The following is a 24803-nucleotide window of genomic DNA, read 5'->3' as shown; positions in this document are numbered from 1 at the left end:
GAGGAGAGAGAGCAAGCTCCGACTTGCTCCTGGCTTCTTAATTCCCGATCATGGGCAGTTCTCCACTAATTATTTGGTAGTAATGAGGTAGGAGAAAATCAACTCGTGAAAGTTTTCCCGAGATTTTAGAACAAGGCTGCAAATTAAATGTGAGATATTGGTAAACAAGGAGCTAATTGGATTGATAGGGAAATAATGAATTTGGACCCCAATGCAGGAACAGGCAGTGCAAGCTTATGGCTGTGTCAGGAAGATTGTCTAACTGTCATTGTATTAAAAATAAAAACATAAAACAATGGTGTATTAAGGTATGACAAGATTCTAACCTCAGTCTTCTGGGTCAAGTTTATTCAACTTGAATTGAGCTGGAATAATTTGTATGGGTCATACTTTCTGAAAATGCAGAGTCACTCAAGTGCATGCTATCTATCCTTCTTCCTCCCATTCTTCATGCTAAACAGTCTTTTTATACCAGCCACCCAGGCAGCTTGCTTCAGTGGAGAGGAAGCTGTATTCAAGTCAGGAAGACCTACATTTGAATCCCCATGGTGACACTAGATGTGTGACCCTGGATAAATCATTTAACCTCTTTGTGCCTCAATGTCATCTTCTGACAAGTGGGCATAATAATGCCCTAAAGTATAAAAAGAGCAGGCTCTAGTGGATAAAGTTTAGAGTTTAGAGTTAGGAAGATATGACTTCAAATGTTTGCCTTGAAACTTAGTTGTGGTACATAGGAAGAGCTACTCCCTAGGAATTATGTGGGAAGTCATCCATCCATTGGGATGTGCATTGTCCACAATCCTCCGCTCTGCCCCTTAGAATCCTTAGCTTTCTTCAGAACTCACCTCAGGTGTCATCTTCTCTGTGAGGTCTTTCCTGAAATACCCAGTTGCTAGTTCTTCCCTCCCCTCCACCCAGCTGGGTGTAAGTTACTCCCCTACCAGTACATAGAATGGAAGTACCTTGAGGCCAGGAATGGTTCCATTTTTGTGCTTGAATTCCCAGGGCCCAGCACTATGCTTGGCACTTGGTAAGTGCTTAATTAATGCATGTTAGTAGAGGAAGGTATCACACCAGGAGTTCCCCATGCTGCTGACTGGGTAGTGTCATACTACCTAGCCAACAGCAGGTTTGTTGTGAGCACAAAGTGAAATAATGGACCAAAAGCACTTTTTAAAGCAATATAAAATGGAAGCTATCATTGTTTGGGGAGAATTAAGATTCAAAGGAAGTCCTGCTATGACTCACTGCTTTTCAAAGTCCATATTGAAACCATTAGTGGGACGTTGATTTACTCTTCTTTGAAACCTTCAGTGCATAAAAATCTCATGATTTGGGGACAGGCATTATTATTTATCTAACTGCACTTTTAGACTGGAAATTTGCAGGGTTTGGAAGCTTGAGAGAAGTTATTGGAGGAGTTGGAGGGAGAGACAGATGGAAACTGAGAGAGGAGACAAGAAGAGACAGAGGGGCATGGGGAGGGAGAAACAGAGAAAGTGAACAAGATAAATATGGAAAGAGGGTTAAAAACAGAGACAGAGAAGGGGAGAGATAGAAAGGGAAGAAGAGAGATACAGAGAGAGGAACTGAGAGAACAAGAGAGGAAAAAAACATGCAAAGGGGAAGAAACAGTGAGAACGAGACAGAAAAAGAGGGAAAGAAAGAGGTAGGTCAGTGATGTTTCTTTTAAAGTTTTTTTCAGTGATTTTTTTTTTTTTTGCAGGGCAATGGGGATTAAGTGACTTGCCCAGGGTCACACAGCTAGTGTCAAGTGTCTGAGGCCAGATTCAAACTCAGGTCTTCCTGAATCCGAGGCCTGTGCTTTATCCACTGCTCCACCTAGCTGCCCCCGATGTCTTTTTTTTAAATTTTTTAAACTGATGTGTGTTTTTTTAGATAAAAGTATTTTATTATTTTCCAGTTGCATGTAGAGATAGTTTTCAACATTTGTTTTTATAAGATTTCCAATTTCAAATTTTTCTCCCTCCCTCCACCCTTCTCCTAAACAGCATAATCTATGTTATATATAGATATATAATAACATTAAACATATTTCTGCATTAGTCATGTTATAAGAGAAGAATCAGAGCAAAAAGGAAAAACCTCAAAAAAGAAAAACAGCACCAAAAAACAAAAGAAATAGTATGGTTCAATCAGCATCCATATTCCACAGGTTTTTTCCCCCTGGATTTGGAGAGAGCCTTTTCCATCATGAGTCCTTTGGAACTTTCTTGTACAGTTGTATTAGTGAGAAGAATCTAGTCTATCACAGTTGATCAACACATAATGTTGATGATACTGTGTACAATGTTCTTCTTGGTTTTGCTCATCTCACTCATCATCAGTTCATGCTAATCCTTCCAGGTTTCTCTGAATTCCTGCTCATAAACTGATGTGTTTTTAAAAATTGTTCTTGGGGGCAGCTAGGTGGCACAGTGGATAGAGCACAGCCCTGGATTCAGGAGGACCTGAGTTCAAATCTGGCCTCAGACCCTTGACACTTACTAGCTGTGTGACCCTGAGCAAGTCACTTAACCCCAATTGCCTCACTCCCCCCAAAATATTGTTCTTAATAATTAAAAAATGTCAAACTTAATGATCATAAGCAAAAAGTTCAAATAAGCAAATAAAACAAGATCATACACTTAAAAATGAAAGCATACAGTTATTTAGAGACTATGTGCTACAATGGAAAGACTGATGAATCTGGAGTAAAGGCCTGGATTCAACACCTGCATCCCAAGATTTAGTAACTGTGTGACCTTGGTCAAGCCCCTTCCCATCTCTGGGTCTCACTTTCCTCATCTGTCAGTTGAGGGGGTTTGGACCAGATCAGAGGTTCTTAACCCTTTCTGGGTCATTGACCTTTGACAGTCTGGTGAAGGATTCCATCTCAGGATAATTTTGTTTTTAGTGGGACAATGAGGGTTAAGTGACTTGCCCAGGGTCGCACAGCTAGTAAGTGTCAGGTGTCTGAGGATGGAATTGAACTCATGTACTCCTGAATCCAGGGCCAGTGCTCTATCCACTGCACCACCTAGCTGCCCCTCAGGATAATGTTTTTAAGGGCATATGATAAAATACATAGAAGTACTGATGGAACCAAATATATTGAAGATGTAACTTTACCCCCATTCAAGTCCATAGATCCTCTACAAATCTATATCCCTGTACCCTTGGGACTAAATGACTTGTGAAATTCCTTCCAGCATAAATCCCAAGCTCTAAATTATAGTGGTGTGGTGCAAAGACTTCTAGATTTGGAGTAAATGATCAGAATCATTATTGTTTGTCCTTCATTCTCAAAGAGGACCATGACATCGGGAGGTGATATCATAACTTTCAATCAACTGTATTTAAGCGAGGGAGGGCTGTGCAGGGTCACCAAACTCATTGCCTTCTCCAGAGCCATCTGGGTCCAGTTGCAAGATATACATCAGGATGACTGGAGGTGGCCCTGGATATTTTTAAGGCAATTGCAGTTAAGTGACTTGCTCAAGGTCACACAGCTAATAAGTGTCTGAGGTGATATTTGAACTCAGGTCCTCTCGACTACAGGTCTGGTGCTCTATCCACTGTGCCACCTAGCTTCCCTCCAAATGATCTGAATCACAGAAGAGTTGGAAGAGACCTTATTGGCCATCTTGTCTAACTCATACCTGAACAAGCATCCTTACTGTAACAAATCTGGCAAGGGGTCATTCAGCTTTTTGGTTTGAATACCTGAGGGAATGGGGAGCTTACCCCCCAAATTCCACTTTGGGCAGTTGTCATGGGTTGGCACTTTTCCCCTTATAGTTATATGAGCTGCTCTGCAGCTTCTTCCCTTTGTTCCTAGCTTGGCTTTCTGGGGCCAGGCAGAGAAAATATTAACACTCAAGAGGTCACCCTGCAGGGAAAATGACCCTTGAGATCTCTTCCAACTTCCCAAGATTCCCTGGGTTTGAATTCCATCTGGGCAATGTATGGTCAGTGGGAGCCATAGTAAGTCACTCTACCTCCTTTGAGCCTCAGTGTCCTCATCTGTCAAATGCAGGGTATTGGACTAGATTATCTGTGATGTCCTTCAGGTCACTGACCCTATTTACATTTTTAAAGGTCTGTATTCCTTTAACAAGATAACAGTAAAAGCCTTTTGTTTGTGTCTCTCTGTCATTCTACTCTTTTTATTTTCTGAGTATTTTTTTAAAAATATGCTCTCAGGTGGCTCAGTGTATAGAACCCCTAATCTCTTTCCCTCAGGCAGGAAGACTTGAGTTCTAATCTAGCCTCAACATTCAGTAGCGGTGTGACCTTGGACAAGTCACTTAACCTCTTTTGGCCTTGGTTTCTTGAATTGTAGAATGGAGATAATAATAGCACCCACTTCCTAGGGTTGTTGTGAGAATCAAATGAGATATTTGTAAAGTGTTTAGCACAGTACCTAGCACATGGTAGGCTGTATGTAAATGCTACTTGTTATCATTATTAACATTGAGCAGGTCACTGAGTCTCTCAGCACCCATGGGAATGCTGTCAAGTCTCAATTGCAGAACAGTTGCCAATCTGATGTCAATGAAGGGGATTTCCAAACCAATGGAATCATTGAACTCTGTCCTCTCACCCCCCAAATTTATAATTATTGTTTCCATAATTATCAGTTGTGTATTTGGTTCTCCTTTCTTTACCTTCCCCTCCAAGGTGATCTTGTACTTGATTCATATATATTCTATCTATCCTGGCTGTGTGTATGTCTATCTGTTCATCTATCTTTCTGTCATCAGTATCTATCTTTTTATCACCTATTTTTCTATGTATCTTCATGTGTACAGAGTTCTCTAACATCTATCTTTTCTGTCTTTTATCTATCTCTTTCTAATGTCTTGTGAAAATTGGATTGTTGCCCCCTGCTGGAGAGATACTGTAGGAAAGCTCCACCATGAGGAGAAGGCATCCGAGGGCAAGCCATGTGGCTTGGAAGGTCAGTTCCTTGGTGTCAGGAAGTGACGTTTGCTGGCCAATTAGTTGGAGCTTTGCATGTTTGGAGGGCCATGTCCAGTTTCACAGGAGGCTTCTGGGATGAAGAAGGGGGAGGTGCTCTCTCTCTCTCTCTCTCTCTCTCTCTCTCTCTCTCTCTCTCTCTCTTTCTCTCTCTCTCTCTCTCTCTCTCTCTCTCTCTCTCTCTCTCTCTCTCTCTCTCTCTCTCTCTCTCTTTCTCACTGTCTCTTTCATCCAGGACCTCGGTTGGAGTGGAACTGAAATGCTGGCTCCTTTAGAGAGATAGATGAAGCTATCCAGGCCTCTTTCTCTCTCCTCACCATATTCTTATGCTCCTTAATAAATGCTTAAAAGTCTAAACTCTTGCTAAAGCTTCTAATTTGTTAGCCACCACTCATTAGATTTTTAGATAGTCTAGCTAGAATCTTAGCCACCTTACAGACAGAAACTATTCAATCTCTATCTTCCATAATTGATGTCATTTATCTCTCCTATCTATCTTTATCTATCCATCCATCCACCTATATCTTTCTATCATCTATCTATCCATTCATCAAACTGTCTAAAATATCTAATGAGTGGTCGCCAATAAATTATAAGCTTTAGCAAGAGTTAGACTTTTAAGCATTTATTAAGGAGAATAAGAATTTGATAAAGAGAGAGAGAAAGGCCTAGATTCCTATCTATTAAAGGGAGAGTGCATTTCTAGCTCCCTTCTCCACCAGAGTCCTCAGGAAAGAGCTCCAGTCAGAGCACCAGGCTCCTCCCTTCTTCCTCCCACAAGCAGACGTCACTTCCTGACGCCAAAGAAAAGACTCCTGGTCTTGCCCTCAAAGACCTTCACTTCATGGGGACCTTTTCTACAGTAAGTCTCCAGCAGGTGGCATCATTCCAATTGTTACACTATCCATCTCTATCATCCATCATCTATCCATCCATCCAGCTATTCATCTGTCTATCCATTCATCTTCATCCATTCATCCATCCATCATCTATCTATCTATTCATCTATCCATTCATCTTCATCTCTCATCTGTCTATCTATCCATCTGTCTATCCATTCATCTTCATCCATCCATCATCTATCTATCCATCTATCTATCACTGTGTTTCTACATATCATCTATCTGTCTTTATATGTATGCTCATATGTATTTATTTCCCCATCTGGATTCTTCCAAAAGTTTTAGTGTAGCTTCAAGTTATAGCATTAAAAGTTTTGGAATACCCCGGCTAGGCACACATAGTCTCCTTCAGAATGTAGGCTGTTTGAGGGTAGGCATTGCTTCAATTTTGCCCTGGTATCCCTGTAGCTGATATAGTGCTTGGAACCAAGTAGGTACTTAATAAATATTTGATTGATTAAGAGGCAATAGAGGGAACTCTGCGTCGCTTCATAGAAATCTATTCTTTATACTTACTTTGACTGCAAATACAACAGAAAAAACAATAATTTTTTTAAGAAAAAGGTTTCTACTAATGTGGAAATATTTTTCACATGATTGTACATATATAACATATATCAGATTGCTTGCAGTCTTGAGGGGGAAGGGAGGAAGGGAGAAAATTTGGAACTCAAAATCTTACAAAAATGAATGCTGAAAATTCTCTTTAGATGTAATTGGGGAAAATACTATGAACTTTAAAAGACAAGAAAGAAAAAGGACTTTATAATAAGGGATCCAAGAACTCATCCTTTTCGCAGGCAGTCTTGGCAGGCTTCCTAGTTCCTACTCTGCCATCTGGGGGAGAGCTGGTTCCCTTAGCTCCCAGCTGGGGTTGGGCCTCTCCCCCTCCCCCCACTCCCTCCCAGGTGGTCAGTTTGCCATTGTTTTCACTGCTAGAGAAGCTTCTATGAAGTAAGGAAGCTAATTGTCAGGACTCCTACTATCCCCCATCCCAGAGGAGCTCAGAAAAATGGCAGTTGTCTGAGATTGGGCAGCTGGTTCTCCAGGCAAGCAGCTTCTCCCTGGAGCCCCAGGGGACCAGGCAGGCAATCCGCTCCTATTTTTGCAGGAAGGTGGATTTGCAAGAGTCTCTTACCAGGTGGAGCTGGGAGAAAGCAGCTTGAAGGCCCCAGAAGTTTCAGGTTTAGGAGTTTCATTTCCTGGGCCCATGCAATATGAGGTGAAGGAGAAAGCCAGAACCTCTGCCGAGCCCTTGTCAGAAATAGACTGGAGGTCCCCACGTGTCCTGTCCTCCTCCCCTTAGAACTGACTTCTCTTGTCCAGCAGCTTCTGTCTGTCAAATGATCCGGCTGCCTTGGGAGTGAGCCCAGGCGTCTGAGCCAGTCCAAAACATCTCTTTTCACAGTCATCCATGGTGCTAGTGATGTTCAGTTCAATCCAATTCAGCAAGTGATTATTTGCCGTTGAAGTGTTTACCAATATTGTTTTAAACATCATTTATATTTCCCGATGTAACTTTCCTCCTACCCCTTCCAGGGAGTCTTTCCTTATTTTTTTTGTTTTGTTTTGTTGTGTTGTGTTTTGGTTTGGTTTGGGGTTTTTTTGTTTTTTTTTTGGGGGGGGCAATGAGGGTTAAGTGACTTGCCCAAGGTCACACAGCTAGTAAGTGTCAAGTGTCTGAGGCTGGATTTGAACTCAGGTCCTCCTGAATCCAAGGCCAGTGCTTTATCCACTGCGCCACCTAGCTGCCCCGGTTCGGGTTTTTTTGTAAGGGGTTAAGTGACTTGCCCAGGATCACACAGCTAGTAAGTGTCAAGTATCTGAGGCCAAATTTGAACTCAGGTACTCCTGAATCCAGGGCCGGTGCTTTATCCACTGTGCCACCTAGCTGCCCCCTTTCCTTATGATAGTAATAAAAATAATAAGGAGAAAGAACCAAAGCTGAACCAAACTAAGCAACATACCTGGAAAGTCTGAAGATACATACAGTATTCTACACCTGTGGTTTCTCACCTCTGCAAAGAAGTAGAAGGCGCTGTCTTCTCATATCTTATCAGAGCCAAGAACAAAAGCTTTTGGAGCTCCTAAGGTGTGCACTCTGCTTTGTTAGACATAACATGTTTACTTTGTGTATATTTTGTACCTATTGCTCTCTCTATGCATGTTATTCCCGTCCCGCCCCCTCAAAGATAGTATGTAAACTCCTCAAGGGCATTTGTGTCTTTGTATCTCCAGGCCTTTCACCCTGCTTGATACATAGTAGGTGTTTTATTTATTTATTTGTTTTTGTGGGATGATGAAGGTTAAGTGACTTGTCCAGGGTCACAAGTGTTTGAGGCTGAATTTGAGCTCAGGTCCTCCTGAATTCAGGGCTGGTGCTTTATCCACTGTGCCACCTAGCTGCCCCCTTAGTAGGTGCTTTATAAATGCTTGTTGATTGGTTGATTTGATTGTTGCCACTGGGAATTCTGCTTACCATTTTCAAATCCCACTTTTTCCAGAAGTCTTTTCTGATCCCTCTTTATGCTAGGACCTTCCAGTCAATATTACCTCCAGTTCATCCTATGTAAAGCTTGTTACTACACAGCCATATGCATGTTGTCTCTCCCATTAGACTGTGAACTCTCTGAGAGCAGGGATTGGCTTTTACCTTTCTTTTTTTTTTTTGGTAGGGCAATGGGGGTTAAGTGACTTGCCCAGGGTCACACAGCTAGTAAGTGTCAAGTGTCTGAGGCCGGATTTGAACTCAGGTACTCCTGAATCCAGGGCCAGTGCTTTATCTACTGTGCCATCTAGCCGCCCCCAGCTTTTACCTTTCCATACCCAGAGCTTAGCATGGTGATTGGCACCCCGTAGGTGTTTTTTTTTTTAGTGAAACAATTGGGGTTAGGTGACTTGCCCAGGGTCACACAGCTAGTAAGTGTCAAGCATCTGAGGCTGGATTTGAACTCAGGTACTCCTGACTCCAGGGCCGGTGCTCTATCCACTGTGCCACCTAGCTGCCCCCCCCCCCCCGTAGGTGTTTAATAAATGTTTATTGACTGACTGGCTGACTGATTGTAGTCCAGGTGTGTGGTAGAAAATAGCACTAGTGGGGGCTTAGAGCAGGATGGTGTCAGGGGTGTGGTCAGTGGGATGAGCTAAAGAGAGAAGATGGCTCACCCTGGGCTTAGAAGCTTTTAAAACGTGGCACTTAGTTCTCATAAACCCTCAGCTGCTCAATCAAAAGTATTTTAAGATGTCCCTAGCTCCTGGAATGGGATAGGGCTACTTCACAGAATCTTAGAGCTGGAAGGGACCTTCGGAAACATCCTTGACAGATGAGGAAGCCATCCGCCTCATGCCTACATTGCTGGGTTCTAAATTTGAAGCAGACATTCTTAGCTAAAAGTAACATTGCCTAGCATGCTGGACAGAGTTCAGGAATCTCTATCATGATGCTGACCCGGGAATTCCTCCTGGAAAATGGTGTCAGGACCTGTAGAAAAGACCTGGTTCTCTTCAGATCCTACCTTGGGCTCTCCTGGCTGCTCCAAGGACCTGGTATATGAGATTCCAATTCAACTCAGTTCAATGAGTATTGATTAAGTGATCAGGAAATGCTTGGGGAATTGATGGCACTGTGTCAATTTCTGGGGAAACAGTCAAAAAATGAACCAAACTTCCAGGGGCATCTCCATTCATCCTGATGCCTATCTTGCCAGTGAACCCAGATGGTTCCCAAGGAGAGAGTGAGGTTGGTGACTTTGCACAGCCCTGCCTCATTTAAATCCAATTCAGTGCAAGTCATGACATCACCCCAATGTCATGGTCCTCTTCGAAAATGAAGGACAAACAACAACAACAAAATGAACCAATCTCTGACTTTAAGTTTATTAAAAGGACACAGCATGTGCATAGATAGGCAAACTCTTCTAATTCAAGGAGGAAGAGGCTAGTAAAATGTGAGGGAATCAGAGGGAGAGGCTCTACCGGGGGTTCTGTTGAGTTAAGCCTTGAGAGAAGTTAAAGGAATCTAAGAGTCAGTGGTAAGGAGGAAGAGCTTACTAGGCCTGAGGACAGTCATGCAGATGCATGGAGAGGGGAAATGGAATGTGGAATTTTGGGAAGAGGAATGTGGTACAATGAGGACATGGAAACCCCAGCTCTGCTCCCTTTAGTTCTAGTACCCAGCTCAAGGTAAGCACTTAATAAATTTTTGTTGACTAATGGCCAGTCTAACTGTCCTCAGTTTCCTTCTTTACACAACAGAATTTGGTTGAGATGACCTTTAAGGTCACTTCTAGCTTTAAATCTCTGATTTGGGCATATCTGAAAAATCTTGGTGTCCTCCCCAATCTCCCATACCAATACTGAATTTGGTGTCACACCTCTACCCAGGGAAAATTCTGTTTTGGCCTTAGGTGATCACCACTAGCAAAAATGATGCTCCTCCTTCTAGGCAGGGGAAGAATGGAAAGAGGCCTCTAGGAAGTGTTACTCAGAAATTTTTGTGTTGGCAAGGACAACCCCCCCTCCCCCCGCCCCTTCTTTCCTATATTTCCTCACCTCCAGGGTTGTACCTAGGATGTCTGCCTACCCTGTCCCTTCCTAGTTCAGTCCTGGCTTCTGGCTTTGAAATCATGTGTTCTTCAGTGTGGTGTAAAAGAACATTTGTTGGATTTGGGGTCAGGGAACCTGGGTCCCCAAAACCACCTTTGCTGCTTCTGACTTTAAGTGACCTGGGACAGTTAAATGGTAACATCACAGGAACAGAGATTTCAAGGTGGAGAGAATCTTAAGGGCTCATCTAGGCCAATCCTATCATTTTATTTTTACTTATTTATATATTCATTCATTTACATACTCGTTTATTCATTCATTTATTTATGTGTTTGTTTATTTATTTTTGGGCGGGCAATGAGGGTTAAGTGACTTGCCCAGGGTCACACAGCTAATAAGTGTCAAGTGTCTGAGGCTGGATTTGAACTCAGGTCTTCCTGAATCCAGGGCTGTTACTTTATCCACTGTGCCATCTAGCTGTCCCCCAACCCCATCATTTTAGAGATGAGTAATCTGAGTCAATACTTAAACTAATTCAGGCTATTCACTGGAAAGTCAAAGACTGAAGCTGCATAATAAGAAGATGGGACCCATCAGGAAAAAAAAAAAACAAAAACCTAAACCCTGATGCTGAGAAAGACTGAAGGCAGGGGCAGCTAGGTGGCACAGTGGATAGAGCACCTGTCCTGAATTCAGGAGGACCTGAGTTCAAATCCGGATTCAGACACTTGACACTTACTAGCTGTGTGACCCTGGGCAAGTCACTTAACCCCCATTGCCTGTAAAAAACAAACAAACAAACTATAAAATGAAAGAGTTGAAGCAGATGACCTTTTAAGGCCCTTTTCAACTTAAAAGCTGTGATCTTTCTTCTGTTCCAATGCTAAGTGGGGCCTAGTTCCAATCTAGTTTCAGACATTTACTAGCCGTGTGACCCTGGACAAGTCACTTAACCCCTGTCTGCCTCAATTTCCTCTTCTTTAAAATGGGCATAATAATAGCACCTGTTTTCCAGGATTTTTGTGAGAATACGAGATGATGTTTGCAAACTTTAAAGATACATTACATACATATATGTGTATATATACACATATATATAGATATGTATTTGTGTATATGTGTGTGTGTGTATATATATATATATATACATATACACATATACATACACACACACACACACACACACACACGCAGAATTATCCCTTCCCCATTGTGAATTTCCCCATCTTGCTTTCACTATATTGAAGGTCAGCACAATAAGTTAAATGGGAATTTGGAGAGAGTTTTATGGAAGCCAATGATGACACAGAGCCTATGATCAAATACTTAACTCAAATTTTACAATAAGGTCCTGTAAACACCCCATAAAAGAACAAAATTCAGTCTTCTCTAGTATGAAGGGATGGCCAAAACATTTTACTCGGATTTTCTAGATCACCGGGACCACTGTGCCCTTAACCTCCATGATATGGAAGAGATAACTGTATATAGCTGTTGTTATTCAGTTGTTTCAGTCCTGTCTGAGTCTTCATAACCCCTTTTGGAATTTTCTTGGCAAATATATCAGAGTACTTTGCCATTTCCTTTTCCACTTCATTTTACAGATTAGGAAACTGAGGCAAGCAGGGTGAAATGACATGCCTAGGGTCACACAGCTGTGTGTCAAGTGTGTGAGGCCAGATTTGAACTCAGATCCTCCTGATTCCAGGTTCATCTACTACACACCTCTCGATGAGAAGGGAGACTGTAGCTTTAGAATGTTGCATGCCATTTCAAGTATGGTGCCTGAGTTGGTTGTCTTTGCTTTAACTGTTTTTCTTTGTTACACTCCAAGGTGGTAATATTTATAAATAGCACTGACTGAAACATAGAAGGCACAGATAGAGCTTTAAAAAAATTATCAGGTTGGACTATAATCTAGTTATTAGCTGATCTTTTAAGGTCTCGCCCAGCTTTAAACCCCATGATTCTTCCCTTTTTAAGTTCTTATTGATATCTTTTGTTTTTTACATCATCATAGTTTCCTCTAGTGTTCTACCCTCTCCTCCCAGAGCACCATCCCACAGGGCAAATAGCATCTTTTAAAGACTTCATCACCTTACCCTCTTCCACCCCGCCCTCAAAAAAAAAAGAGAAGGGGGAAAATCAGCACAATCAAATATGTGCAATGTATAACAACTGTGGTCCTTCCACCTCCACAAAGGCATCCTTTAGGGATGTCCTCTCATGTCTTTTCATCTGCATCCTGCTTAATCTTTATCATTTTGTTAATTTGCTTTTTATATTTTTGGGTGTGTGTGAATAGATTTTCCATTTACACCGTTGTAGTTGTGTATATTATTTTCTTAGCTCTGCTTTCTCTACCCTGCACCTGTTCATGAAGATCGTTGCATACTTCTCTGAATTTATCATTTCTTACAGCAGAGTAATATCCTTTCCATTCCTGTACCACAATTTGCTTAATCATTTCCCCAATTGAGGGGCATCTACTTTATTTTCCAATTCTTTATTCTCCCCAAAAGGGCTACTCTAAGTCTCTGGTGTATATGAGGATTTTCTTCTTAGAAATAGCTTCCTTTGGTGTATATGCCTAGTAAGGGAGGTGGTTAGGTGGTACAGTGGATAGAGTGCCTAAGCCTGGAGTCATGAAGATTCATCTTCCTGAGTTCAAATTTGGCCTCAGATACATACTAGCTATTTGACCCTGGCAACAGGTACAAAATGAGCCTCTGATTTAAAGGATATGAACCAGAGTCACTTTTAGTCACTCTATTTGCATATTTCTTTCCTGGGTTTGTGAAGAACCTGCAGATGTTCTGAGAATTGTTTGTTCATACCGTTTGACCACTTACCATGATCCCTTCCATAAGGACAGTTGTGTGTGAGTCAGTGATGTACAGCCTGCTTAGTTTAAGACTCAAATAGTAAAAATTTTGTAAGTTAAGTCTGTTCATTTCGCAATGTGGAACTGGAACAGGGCAACTACTGGTAATCACTTCCATTGCAGACTTACCCAGGATGAAGCAATGTAGGCAAATATTGGTAGTCAATTAGAGAATTACAGTGCGGTTCCTGGCTCCTGCAGCATTTTTTAAAGTAGCTCAGCCCTTCTTTTGGTTCAGTAAACTCATAGAAGTAAGTCTCCTTTTTCCCAATCCACACCAGTGGAGAGATGTTAGAATGCACCAAGATTATTGTTCACACCTGTGTTTCCTACCCTAGGTTCTAGAAAAGTCTTCTAACCCAGGTTTTAAAGCAGAGACAGAGACAGAGAGAGAGGGAGAGGGAGAGGGAGAGGGGGAGAGAGAGAGAGAGAGAGAGAGAGAGAGTGAGAGAGAGAGAGAGAGAGAGAGAGAGAGAGAGAGAGAGGGAATGAGAGAGAGTGGGGGAAGAGGAAGGTGGGAAGAGAGGAAGGAAAAGAAGGAGGGGAGGAAAAAGAGGGAAGAAGAAAGGGAGAGGATGAGAGACAGAAGAGGGGAGAAAGGGAGAGATAGGAGGAGGAGGAAGGTGAGGAAGAGAGGACAGAGAGAGGAAAGGAGGGAAAAGAAGAGAAGAAAGGGAGGAAGGGAGAGGAAGAAGGAGATAAGAAAGGGAGAAGAAAGAGGGGAGAGGGAAAGGGAGAGGAGAGGAGGGGGAAAGAACTCTTCTGTTACTGAATCCCATTAGAATAGAGGACTGCACTGGGAGGTTAGAACTTTGGATTGATGGTCATTCCACTTCAAGAATGAGTCTTGCTCAAGTTCCCCAGCTGGTAGGAAGGACTCAGCTAAGCCTGTCAGGCCCCCAGTGATTTCTCTCCATTGATTTTTGTTTGTTTGGTTTTTTGAGGCAGTGAGGGTTAAGTGACTTGCCCAGGGTCATACAGCTAGTAAGTGTCAAGTGTCTGAGGTCACATTTGAACTCAGGTCCTCCTGAATCTAGGGCTGGTGCTTTATCCACTGCACCACCTAACTGACCCCTCTACATCATTCTTTGGGCATTTGAGGCTGGTTTCCAAAGGTTCTCGTAGCTAGACCAGCATTTAGCACAGTACCTGACACATAGTAGGTACTTAATAAATGCTAGTGTACTGAGTCTACTAGGATGATATAAATGGTGGAATCATCACACAGATCAGGGCTTCTTAAACTCTTTCCACATGTAACCCCTTTTTTGCCCAAGAAATTTTTACAGGACCCTAGGTGTATAGGTATAGAAAATAGGTATACATAACCTTTTACTGTTGCCAAATTTTTGAGACCCCCACATTCATTTATGTGACCCCATATGGGGTCATGGCCCACAGTTTAAGAAGCTTTGACAGATAATCCTTGTGAAGAACTGCAATACCTCAGCTGGGAAGGGAACAAGTATTTATTATTAAGTTCTTTTTTCCCCATATAAATATTTTATTATTTTCCAGTTACATTTAGAGATAATTTTCAACATTTGTTTTTATAAGATTTCTAGTTTCAAATTTTTCTCCATCCCTCCCCCCTCCCCAAGACAGCAAGTGATCTGATATAGGTTATATATGTACAATCACATTAAAGATATTTCTGCATTAGTCATGTAATGAGAAAAGAATCAGAGCAAAAAGGAAAAACCTCAAAAAAGAAAAACAACAACAAAAACAATAGAAATAGTATGGTTCGATCTACATCCAGATTCAACAGTTCTTTTTTTTTCTGGATTTGGAGAGCTTTTTTCCATTATGAGTCCTTTGGGGAGGGGCAGCTAGGGGGCACAGTGATAGAGCACCGGCCCTGGATTCAGAAGGACCTGAGTTCAAATCCAGCCTCAGACCTTTGACACTTACTAGCTGTGTGACCCAGGGCAAGTCACTTAACCCCTATTGCCTCACCCAAAATTAAATAAATAAATAAATAAAATAAAAATGAGTCCTTTGGAACTATTTTAGACCATTGTTAGGAAGAGTTACGTCTATCACAGTTGATCAACACACAATGTTGTTGATACTGTGTACAATGTTCTCCTGGTTCTGCTCATCTCACAAGTCCTTCCAGGTTTCTCTGAAATCTGCCTGCTCATCGATTCTTACAGCACAATAGTATTCCATTACATTCATATCCCACAACTTGTTCAGACATTCCCCAATTTATGGGCAACCCCTCAATTTCCAATTCCTTGCCACCACAAAAAGAGCAGCTATAAATATTTTTGTACATGTGGGTTCTTTTCCCTTTTTTATGATCTCTTTGGGAAAAAGTCCTAATAGTAGTATTGCTGGGTCAAAGGGTATGCAAAGCTTTATAGCCCTTTGGCCATAGTTCCAAACAGCTCTCCAGAATGGTTGGCTCAGTTCACAGCTCCACCAACAATGCATTAGTGTTCCAATTTTTCCATGGCTTCTCCAACATTTATTATTTTCCTTTTTTGTCATATTAGCAAATCTGATAGGTGTGAGGTGGTACCTCAGAGGTGTTTTAATTTGCATCTCTCTAATCAATAGCGATTTAGAACATTTTTTTCATATGGCAATAGATAGCTTTGATTTATTTCTTCATCAGAAAACTGCCTGTTCATATCCTTTGACCATTTCTCAATTGGGGAATGACTTGGATTCTTATAAATTTGATTTAGTTTTTAATATATTTTAGAAATGAGGCCTTTATCAGAAGGACTGGCTATAAAAATAATTTCCCAGTTTTCTGTCTCCCTTCTAATTTTGGATGCATTGCTTCTGTTTGTACAAAAACTATTTAATTTAATGTAATCAAAATCATCCATTTTGCATTTCATAATATTCTCTGTCTCTTGTTTGTTCATAAACTGTTCTCCTTTCCAAAGATCTGAGAGGTAAACTATTCCTTCCTCTCCTAGTTTACCTATGGTATCTCACCTTTTATGTCTAAATCGTACCCATTTTGACCTTATTTTAGTATAAGGTGTAAGATGTTGGTCTATGCCTAGTTTCTTCTATACTATCTTCCAGTTTTCCCAGCAATTTTTGTCAAATACTGAATTCCTATCCCAGAAGCTGGAGTCTTTGGGTTTATCAAACAGTACATTATTAAAGTCATTTACTACTGTGTCTCCTGTGCCTAACCTATTCCATTGATTCTGCACTCTTTCTTAGCCAGTACCAGATAATTTTGAGGACTGATGCTTTATAGTAAAGCTTCAGATTTGGTACAGCTAGCCCACCTTCCTGTGCATTTTTTCCATTATTTCCCTTGATATTCTTGACCTTTTGTTTTTCCAGATGAATTTTGTTATTATTTTTTCTAGCTCTACAAAATAATTTTTAGGTAGTCTGATTGGTATGGCACTGAATAAGTAAATTAATTTAGGTAGAATTGTCATTTTTATTATGTTACCTCGGCCTATCCATGAGCACTTGATATTTTTCCAATTATTTAGATCTGATTTGATTTGTGTGAAAAGTGTTTTGTAGTTGTGTTCATAGAATTCCTGGGTTTGTCTTGTATTATTAAATTCTTACTGTGTGTCTGCCAGGCACTCTGCTGAGGGCTTTGCAATTATTATCTCATTTGATCCTCACAATAACCCTGAGAGGTAGGCGCTATTATTATCCCTATTTTACAAATGAGGAAACTTGAATGTTTGATGGAAAAGCAGATAACCTGCTTCAGTAGGGCAGGGGTCTCTGAATTCTAGATAACAATGCCCCTCCTTCTAAGGAGTTTTAATCTCCTTTGCCAACTTTTCTTTTTTATTGTGAATTTAATATTCATCCACAAACAGTTGAATACATGAAGAACAAGAGGACTGTGTATGAAACTATCAATTTCTTTTACATCATTTGGGTTTTTTTTGGTGGGGCAATGAGGATTAAGTGACTTGCCCAGGTTACAAGCAAGGTTAATTTAGTCACAAGGTTAGTGTCAAGTGTCTGAGGCCACATTTGAACCCAGACCCAGGGCCAATGCTTTATCCACTTTATCCATTATCATCTGGGTATATATATATATATATATATATATATATATATATATATATATATATATATATATATATATATATATATAATTTAACAAGATAGTAAGGAAATTACTTTTTTGTGTTCACTTCAATATTCCTTTTGTTTTAGTCAATGCATTTTAATAATCATAAAAGTATTTTATTATTTTCCAGTTACATATTAATAGATTAAATATATAAGTATATTACATATTAAACATATTTCTCCATTAGTCATGTTGTGAAAAAAGAATCAGAACACAAGGGAAAAACCTCAAAAAAACAAAACACAAAAACAAAAACAAAAGTAAAAACAGTATGCTTCAATCTGCATTGAGAATCCACAGTTCTTTTTTCTGGATGTGGAGAACATTTTCCATCATGAGTTCTTTGGAATTGTCCTGGATTGTAGTCAATGTATTTTTAAAGTATTCCATCAAAGATCCCCTGTTAAGTAATTTTAGCTTGTATACTATTCAGATCAAATTAAAAATTGATTCTAGTTTTTATAACCACAGAAACCTATTTTAAACATAGTGTAAAATAATGTAGACAGTCCCATTAAAAAATGTCTGCGGCTGCTTTACTGTGCTTGGATTGTGGATTTCAAGGTGGAAGCAACTTTCTGTATCGAATAATCCACTCCCCCCGTTTTATAGATAAGGAAATGGGCCTGGGGTTGGTGGTGGTGGAGGGTCGAGGCAGATGAATAAAGAAAGGGACTTGCCCAAGGTACAGTGTAAAGTAAAGATTCAAAGCCAGTCTTTTGAATTTCCGATCTGAGACTTTCCCACTGTACCGCACTAGATAACGGGTTCACAAGATTGCCGGACTCCCTGCCTTCCCTCCAACTTTTAAATCACTTTAGGGCATTTGGCACTTGGGACCAGGGGTCGGCCAGGTTGTTCTTAGGGATTCTGACTCCACCCCTCTGGGATCTTCCTTTACCTCTGGGGTAGGCGGGTGGAGGGAGGAGGAAATAGGAGGGAGTGGGTAGGTTAGGGGCCTCCCAAATGGTTCCAGGAAGCCAGGCACACTGGGGAGGTTTCGGGGGCACCAGCATCCTCAAGGGACGAAATGGCCTTTGGCCCCACCCACCACAGGGCAAGGCTGGTCTCGAGCCCCCAGCTCAGCATTAGAGTGTGGTATGGTATGAGTGTTTGACACCTTTGTGACCTTTCCTCACTTCGGCTGCAGTGGGGAGGAAGAGATGGGTACCCAAGTGGTACAGAGAGTCTCCAGGCCAGTCTCCTCCGTTAGCAGTACCCGCTTTGGTCTTTCTTTGTATTCCCGCACACAGTAGGCACTTAATACATTGTTTGTTTATTTGTAACTCTGCACCCCCAGCATGTCAAATAGTGCCTGACAATTCGTGGCAGCACGAGTTTATCTATGTGAGAGCGTCACGAAGCATTTGCACGTAGTAGAGGCTTAACAAATGCTTTGTTTATTGATTGACTGAGGAAGGCTCGCCACCCTGCTGGTTACCAACAACAGCATTAGGTGCCCCTTCTGCCCTGCCCTTCAACCCCACCCCTTCTCCCCAGCCCACACCGGTTGTAGTTCTTTCGACATCTCCCTCCGTAGTTCCACTTTTTTTGACCGATTGGAATTTTCTTTTTATCGAAAAAACAAAACAAGACTAAACGGATGCGCTCATGGCGCAATCTCCCCCCAAAAAACTCAATGATCATGCTGCTCAATTTCTTCCCCCAGCCTCCTCCAGCAATGCCTCCCACTGGATGGAAAACTAATACTGAACGTTTGCAGAAGTTTTGTTGACTTTCCTTCCAGATGTTTAGGTCTTTAAATGAGGGGGCCGATGGCCATTTACTGGGTATCTTGGACATAGAATCATTAAGCAGGGGCCTAAGAGATCATGTAGTACAACCCCCTTATTTTGCCGCGGAGGAAACAGGTTAAGTGATTTGCCAGGGATCGCTCTGCTAGTAAGCATCGGGGGCAACATTTGAACCCAAGTCCCCGGATTCCTCTTTTGATTCTTAGTAGGGAGGGTGGCAGATAGCAAGTCCCTCTTCCCTCCCACCCTTTTGGCAGGAACGGACTCCCCTCTGCCCCCCAGCCCCTGTGGCCCGACTGTTCCGGGAAATCGAGAAGCCCGGGTTGCCACTATTTCGCGTATCTTTGAGCAGCTCCAATGTCGTCTCCTAGGCAACAGGGACGCTGCCCGCTGGGGGAGCAGTAAATGTCTCTCCCTCTCCGGCCTCCAGTCTCTGCCAACGAGCCTCAGGGGACTCCACTCGCCACTGAGGCACACGGAAGGTAGGGGAAGCTGCAGGCGATCGTGTTCTTTCTTTTCCTCTCCCTTAATCTTGACCAAAAGAAACCGCCCAAACTGGTCACTTTTCCTCCACCGTCTGGCCCCTCGGGAGGACGCCTTTGGAGTTGCTCAGTCCCAGTTCCCGAAGGGACAGAGCAGAGGGTCCCAGCTACCTGCTCCCCTCTGCTCTGGACTATGGGGGCAGAGGCTGGGCACTAGAATCCGCGGCAGCCTTGGCTGGGACTGGTGCCTGGCGCCTGGCAGGGACTGGCAGGGCAGAGTGGGGCTGGGTGGGGGCTATACCCCAGAGCACACGGGCTTGCTGGATTCAATGCAATACACATTTATTCAGTGCTAGCCGCATTTGGCTGTTGGGCCCTTCTAATACAAGCCAGAAGACAGTCCCAGCCCTAAAGCGCCTTGAATTCTAATGGGGGAGGCTAGGGCCAAGCTGATGGGGAAGGAAAGAAGAATTCACTGGGCCGAGGGCTTTAGAGATGAAAGGGTATTCATCGACCCTCAAGTCCAACCCCTTCGTATTCCAATGAAGGAACTGACACCCAAGGAAGTTTAGCCTTTGGCTCAAGTTTACACAGGACTAAGCATCCTAGGGAGAATTTGAATCCAGCCCCTGGGTTCACTTAACAGGGATTTGGTGCTTGTATCACGAGACCTCCAACGAATAGGTTGAGTCCAACGTTCTTTAGCCCGAGAATCTTAGTTGTAAGAAGCCAGAATCACAGACTTTAGAGTTGGGAGGGATCTTAGGAATTATTTCATTCAACCTGCTTTTACACAGAAGAAGTTGAGACCTAGAGAGTAAGGGACTCTCCATGATCACACAGCTAAGATGTGGCGGAATCAAGATTTGAGCTCGGGACTTTCAACTCCAAATCTAGAAACCTATAGGTTCTGACATTGAACTCCTCCTTGGTGGTTTCCCTGAAGATGAAATGTGGAAGAAAAGGAGAAGAGTTTGCTATGGTTGGTGCCCAGGGCTCCCGCCACCCCCACTCCCCAGCATGGTTCAATGTCTGGAGGCACACCCCTCCAGGATGATGAGATATAGGCAGGGTCAGGGGGAGGTGAGAAGTGCTTCGGGGATGCTTCTTCCAGATTAGATTCCCCTTGCAGCTTCTCCATTTCCTATCAAAGGATAAGGGAAGATTTAGAGACTAATCCAAATTAGCCAGGAAGCTGCTTTATAGAATAAGGGAGGGTCTCACAGTATTATCCAAAGGGCTTGATCAATTTGTTTCAAGTATTTTCATCTGGTGGGCCTAAGTTAGTATCTAGCAGTGTCCTGGAAAGATTCGATTAAATTTAACTGGCTTTTTTTTTTCCTGGAAGGTCTCTAATGACAGGGAGCTCACTACCTCCTAAGGAAGCCCCTTTCATTTTTTGGGTCCATCTATCCAGCATTAAATATTTATTTGGAGTTTCTACTATGGACCAGGGATTGTGCTGAGGGATACAAAACCAGATGAAAATCCCTGCCCTCAAGGAGTTTATAATACGTGGGGATAGGTGGGGTAGATGAGAAGGAGAAACAACGGAAATACAGATAGGTAAATGCAAGTCTGTCTAAAGTCATTTTATGGGGTGGGGGGAGGAGAGAAGAATCACTCGCAATAGAGGACATCAGGACAGCCTTCTATTTTTTTGTGTCCAGTTGATTCAGTTGCATCTGACTCTGTGATCCCAGGGCTTTTTTTTTTTTTTGGTGAGGCAATTGGGGTTAAGTGACTTGCCCAGGGTCACACAGCTAGTAAGTGTTAAGTGTCTGAGGCCAGATTTGAATTCAGGTCCTCCTGACTCCAGGGCCAGTGCTCTATCCACTGAGCCACCTAGCTGCCCCTCCCCACCCCAGGGCTTTTCTTGGCAAAGATACCGGAATGTTTTGTCCTTTCCTTCTCCAGCTCATTTTACAGATGGGGAAACTGAGGCAAGCAGGGATAAGTTCTTGCCCAAGGTCACACAGCTATTAAGTGTCTGAGACCAGATTTGAACTCAGGAAGATGAGTCTTGCTGACTCCAGGGTTGGCATTCTATCCACCGCACCACCTACCTGAACTACCAAATAAAGAATCCCATTTATGTAAGACTTGAACATTTGCAAAGCAACCCATATCATCTCATTCGATCCTCGAAGTAATCCCTATTATCATTCCCTTTTTACAGATGAGGAAATTGACAGGGAGTGACTTGCCTAGGATGGAGGAGCAGCTAAGTGTCTGATGTAGGGTTAGAATGTCGGTCCTCCTGAATCCTAACACATTGTTCTATCCACTGTACCAGCTAGCTGTCCAGAATAGAGGTGTGGGAAATCAAAGAGCATAGATGAAGAAGAGGAGAAGCATTCCAAGGCATAGATGGAAGGTGGAATGTTGTGTAAGCAGAACCGGAATGCAGAATGCATGGGGGGGATATGATAATGAAGCTGTGCTGAAGGCAGATTATGAATGGTTTGAAGTATCAAATGAAAAGTTTCCTATTTTATGCTAGAGGTGATAGGAGCCATTGAAGCTTCCTGAGGGGGAGAGTGACATGCTCACACCGTTGCCTTAGGAATGTTTCTTTGGTCCGTGTGGAGGGGGTGGATTAAAGAGGGAAGAGTGTTCTTTCATCCTACCCTTGATAACAGTCTCACTGGTCCTGTGCTAAGTCCTGCTTTCTCTCCCTGACATCTGTGCAGAAGCTTCCGGTTTGGGTAGCCAACCAGTTCTCAGACCACTTGGTCACTGGCACCTCATATACTCTTTTTTTTTTTTGGCGGGGCAATGAGGCTTAAGTGACTTGCCTAAGGTCACAGAGCTAGTAAGTGTCCAGTGTCTGAGGCCAAATTTGAACTTGGGTCCTCCTGAATCCAGGGCCAATGCTTTATCTACTGTGCCACCTAGCTGCTCCCAACCTCATATACTCTTTGTTTTTGTTTTTGTTTTGACTGGGCAATGAGGATTAAGTGACTTGCCTAGGGTCACACAGCTAGAAAGTGTCAAGTGTCCGAGGGCAGATTTGAACTCAGGTCCTCCTGAATCCAGGGCCAGTGCCTTATCCACTGCACCACCTAGCTGCCCCCCAACCTCATATACTCTTTTTTTTTTTTTTTGGCGTGGCAACTGGGGTTAAGTGACTTGCCCAGGGTCACATAGCTAGTAAGTGTTAAGTGTCTGAGGTCAGATTTGAACTCAGGTCCTCCTGACTCCAGGGCCGATGCTCTATCCACTGCGCCACCTAGCTGCCCCTCATATACTCTTTTTTTTTGTTTGTTTGTTTGTTTTGTTTTGTTTTTCTTTTAGGCAATGGGGGTTAAGTGACTTGCCCAGGGTCACACAGCTAGTAAGTGTCAAGTGTCTGAGGCCGGATTTGAACTCAGGAACTCCTGAATCCAGGGCCAGTGCTCTATCCACTGCGCCACCTAGCTGCCCCCATATACTCTTTTTTTTTTTTTAATTTTTTTTTTTTTTTTTAGTGTGGCAATTGGGGTTAAGTGACTTGCCCAGGGTCACACAGCTAGTAAGTGTTAAGTGTCTGAGGCCGGATTTGAACTCAGGTACTCCTGAATCCAGGGCCAGTGCTCTATCCACTGCGCCACCTAGCTGCCCCCATATACTCTTAAAAATCAAGGATTTGGAGAATTTTTGTTTCTTTCAGTTTATATCTACCAATATGAGAAATTAAGACAGCTTTTGTGTTCTTGTGAAAATTGTTATGACCTTGAAGATCCCCATGGGATTTTGGCGACCTCCTCCCACAGGTTCCCTGGACCTCACGTTGAGAACCACAGCTCTAGGCCACCATTGGCCAGTAGCTGGTTCATTGACTTTTCTGTGTTGGTGTTGGTTATCTCTGTGTGTCCCCTCCAGACTTTCCTATCCAAAACAAATGAGTGAATGAATCAATAAAAAATCAAAATTAACCCTTGTATTATCCCCTCTGCTCCTTCTACCTCAGTGCTTCCTCGACTTCTGAATGTGAATGTCTTGGCCTTGAGGGTTAAGTAGTAGGCTGTGTAGGTTCAATGTAGACTTCTGGGAGGATTGAATGGGGTGCCAAATGTGATCCCTATCCTAAGGGAGGGGTCAGTTGTTGTTCATTTTGTCCTTCATTCTCACAAATTAAGGTCACCTGATATTGTTTAAGGTGTTATTACATTTCTAAATTTTCTTATAATATTCAATTTGGTAAACATATTAGCTATGTTAGAACAATTTCTTTTATAATTTAGATATTACTAGGTTAAGATTGTTGGTTGTCCTTCATTTTCTTTCTTTCTTTTTTTTTTTGGTGAGGCAGTTGGGGTTAAGTGACTTGCTCAGGGTCACACAGCTAGTATGTGTCAAGTGTCTGAGGTCACATTTGAACTCAAGTCCTCCTGAATCCAGGGCCAGTGCTCTATCCACTGCGCCACCTAGCTGCCCCTGTCCTTCATTTTCAAAGAGGACCATGACATCGGGGGTAATGTCATGACTTGCACTGAATTGGATTTAAGTGAGGGAGAGCTGTGCAAGGTCACCAACCTCACTTTTTCCTCCAGAGCCATCTGGGTCTAGTGGCTAGATATAAATCAGAACCGCTGGAGATGGCCCCAGATGTTTAAGGCAGTTGGGGTTAAGTGACTTGCCCAGGGTCACACAGCTAGTAAGTGTCTGAGGTGAGAATAGAACTCAGATCCTCTTAAGACTCCAGGACCAAAGGCTTTATCCACTGTATCACCTAGATGCCCCTGAGGGGTCAGTATGGTTTCATGGAAAGGGTGATATACTCGTTGTCAGGAGACAAATGAGTTCAGGATTTTTGATCTACTAGCTGTGTAACTTTGGAAAAGTGACTTAACCCCTCTCTAGACCTATTTCTCTATTCTTAAAATGATTCTGTTGGATTCAGTAACCTTGAGATTCCTTCTACTGATGATTATTGAAACCATCCTTTAAAGGTGTCCGAGGCAGAGTAAGGTTACTGGCCAACCTCATGGCAGGGCTGTTTGCCCACCTTTGGGCAGAGGAGGCTGGGCTGAGGATGCTGTATTCTCCGGGCTCTTACACTTCCTAAAACCTCAGAAAAGTGATGGAGAAGGGGAAGATTCAGACCAGGTGACTCTACCCTGTGCTTCCAAAAATCTACTTTTGCTTCTCACTACAAACCCAACAGCTAATCCCCATCAC

At 42.6% G+C, this 24803-nt stretch overlaps 1 protein-coding gene across 1 annotated transcript in view; it reads left to right on the top strand.

Moving 5' to 3' along the window:
• Nucleotides 1-19537: 19537 nt before the first annotated feature.
• Nucleotides 19538-24803, top strand: part of TP73 (tumor protein p73) — a 204781-nt gene continuing 199515 nt past the window's right edge. The window contains exon 1 of the mRNA XM_043995532.1: nt 19538-19640. Within this exon, the coding sequence (XP_043851467.1) occupies nt 19564-19640 (77 nt within the window). The 5' untranslated portion in view covers nt 19538-19563. The remainder of the gene's footprint in view (nt 19641-24803) is intronic.

The sequence above is a fragment of the Dromiciops gliroides genome, chromosome 3 (assembly GCF_019393635.1).
Source record: "Dromiciops gliroides isolate mDroGli1 chromosome 3, mDroGli1.pri, whole genome shotgun sequence".
NCBI lineage: Eukaryota > Metazoa > Chordata > Mammalia > Microbiotheria > Microbiotheriidae > Dromiciops > Dromiciops gliroides.
This window is presented reverse-complemented; position numbering and strand designations above follow the sequence as displayed.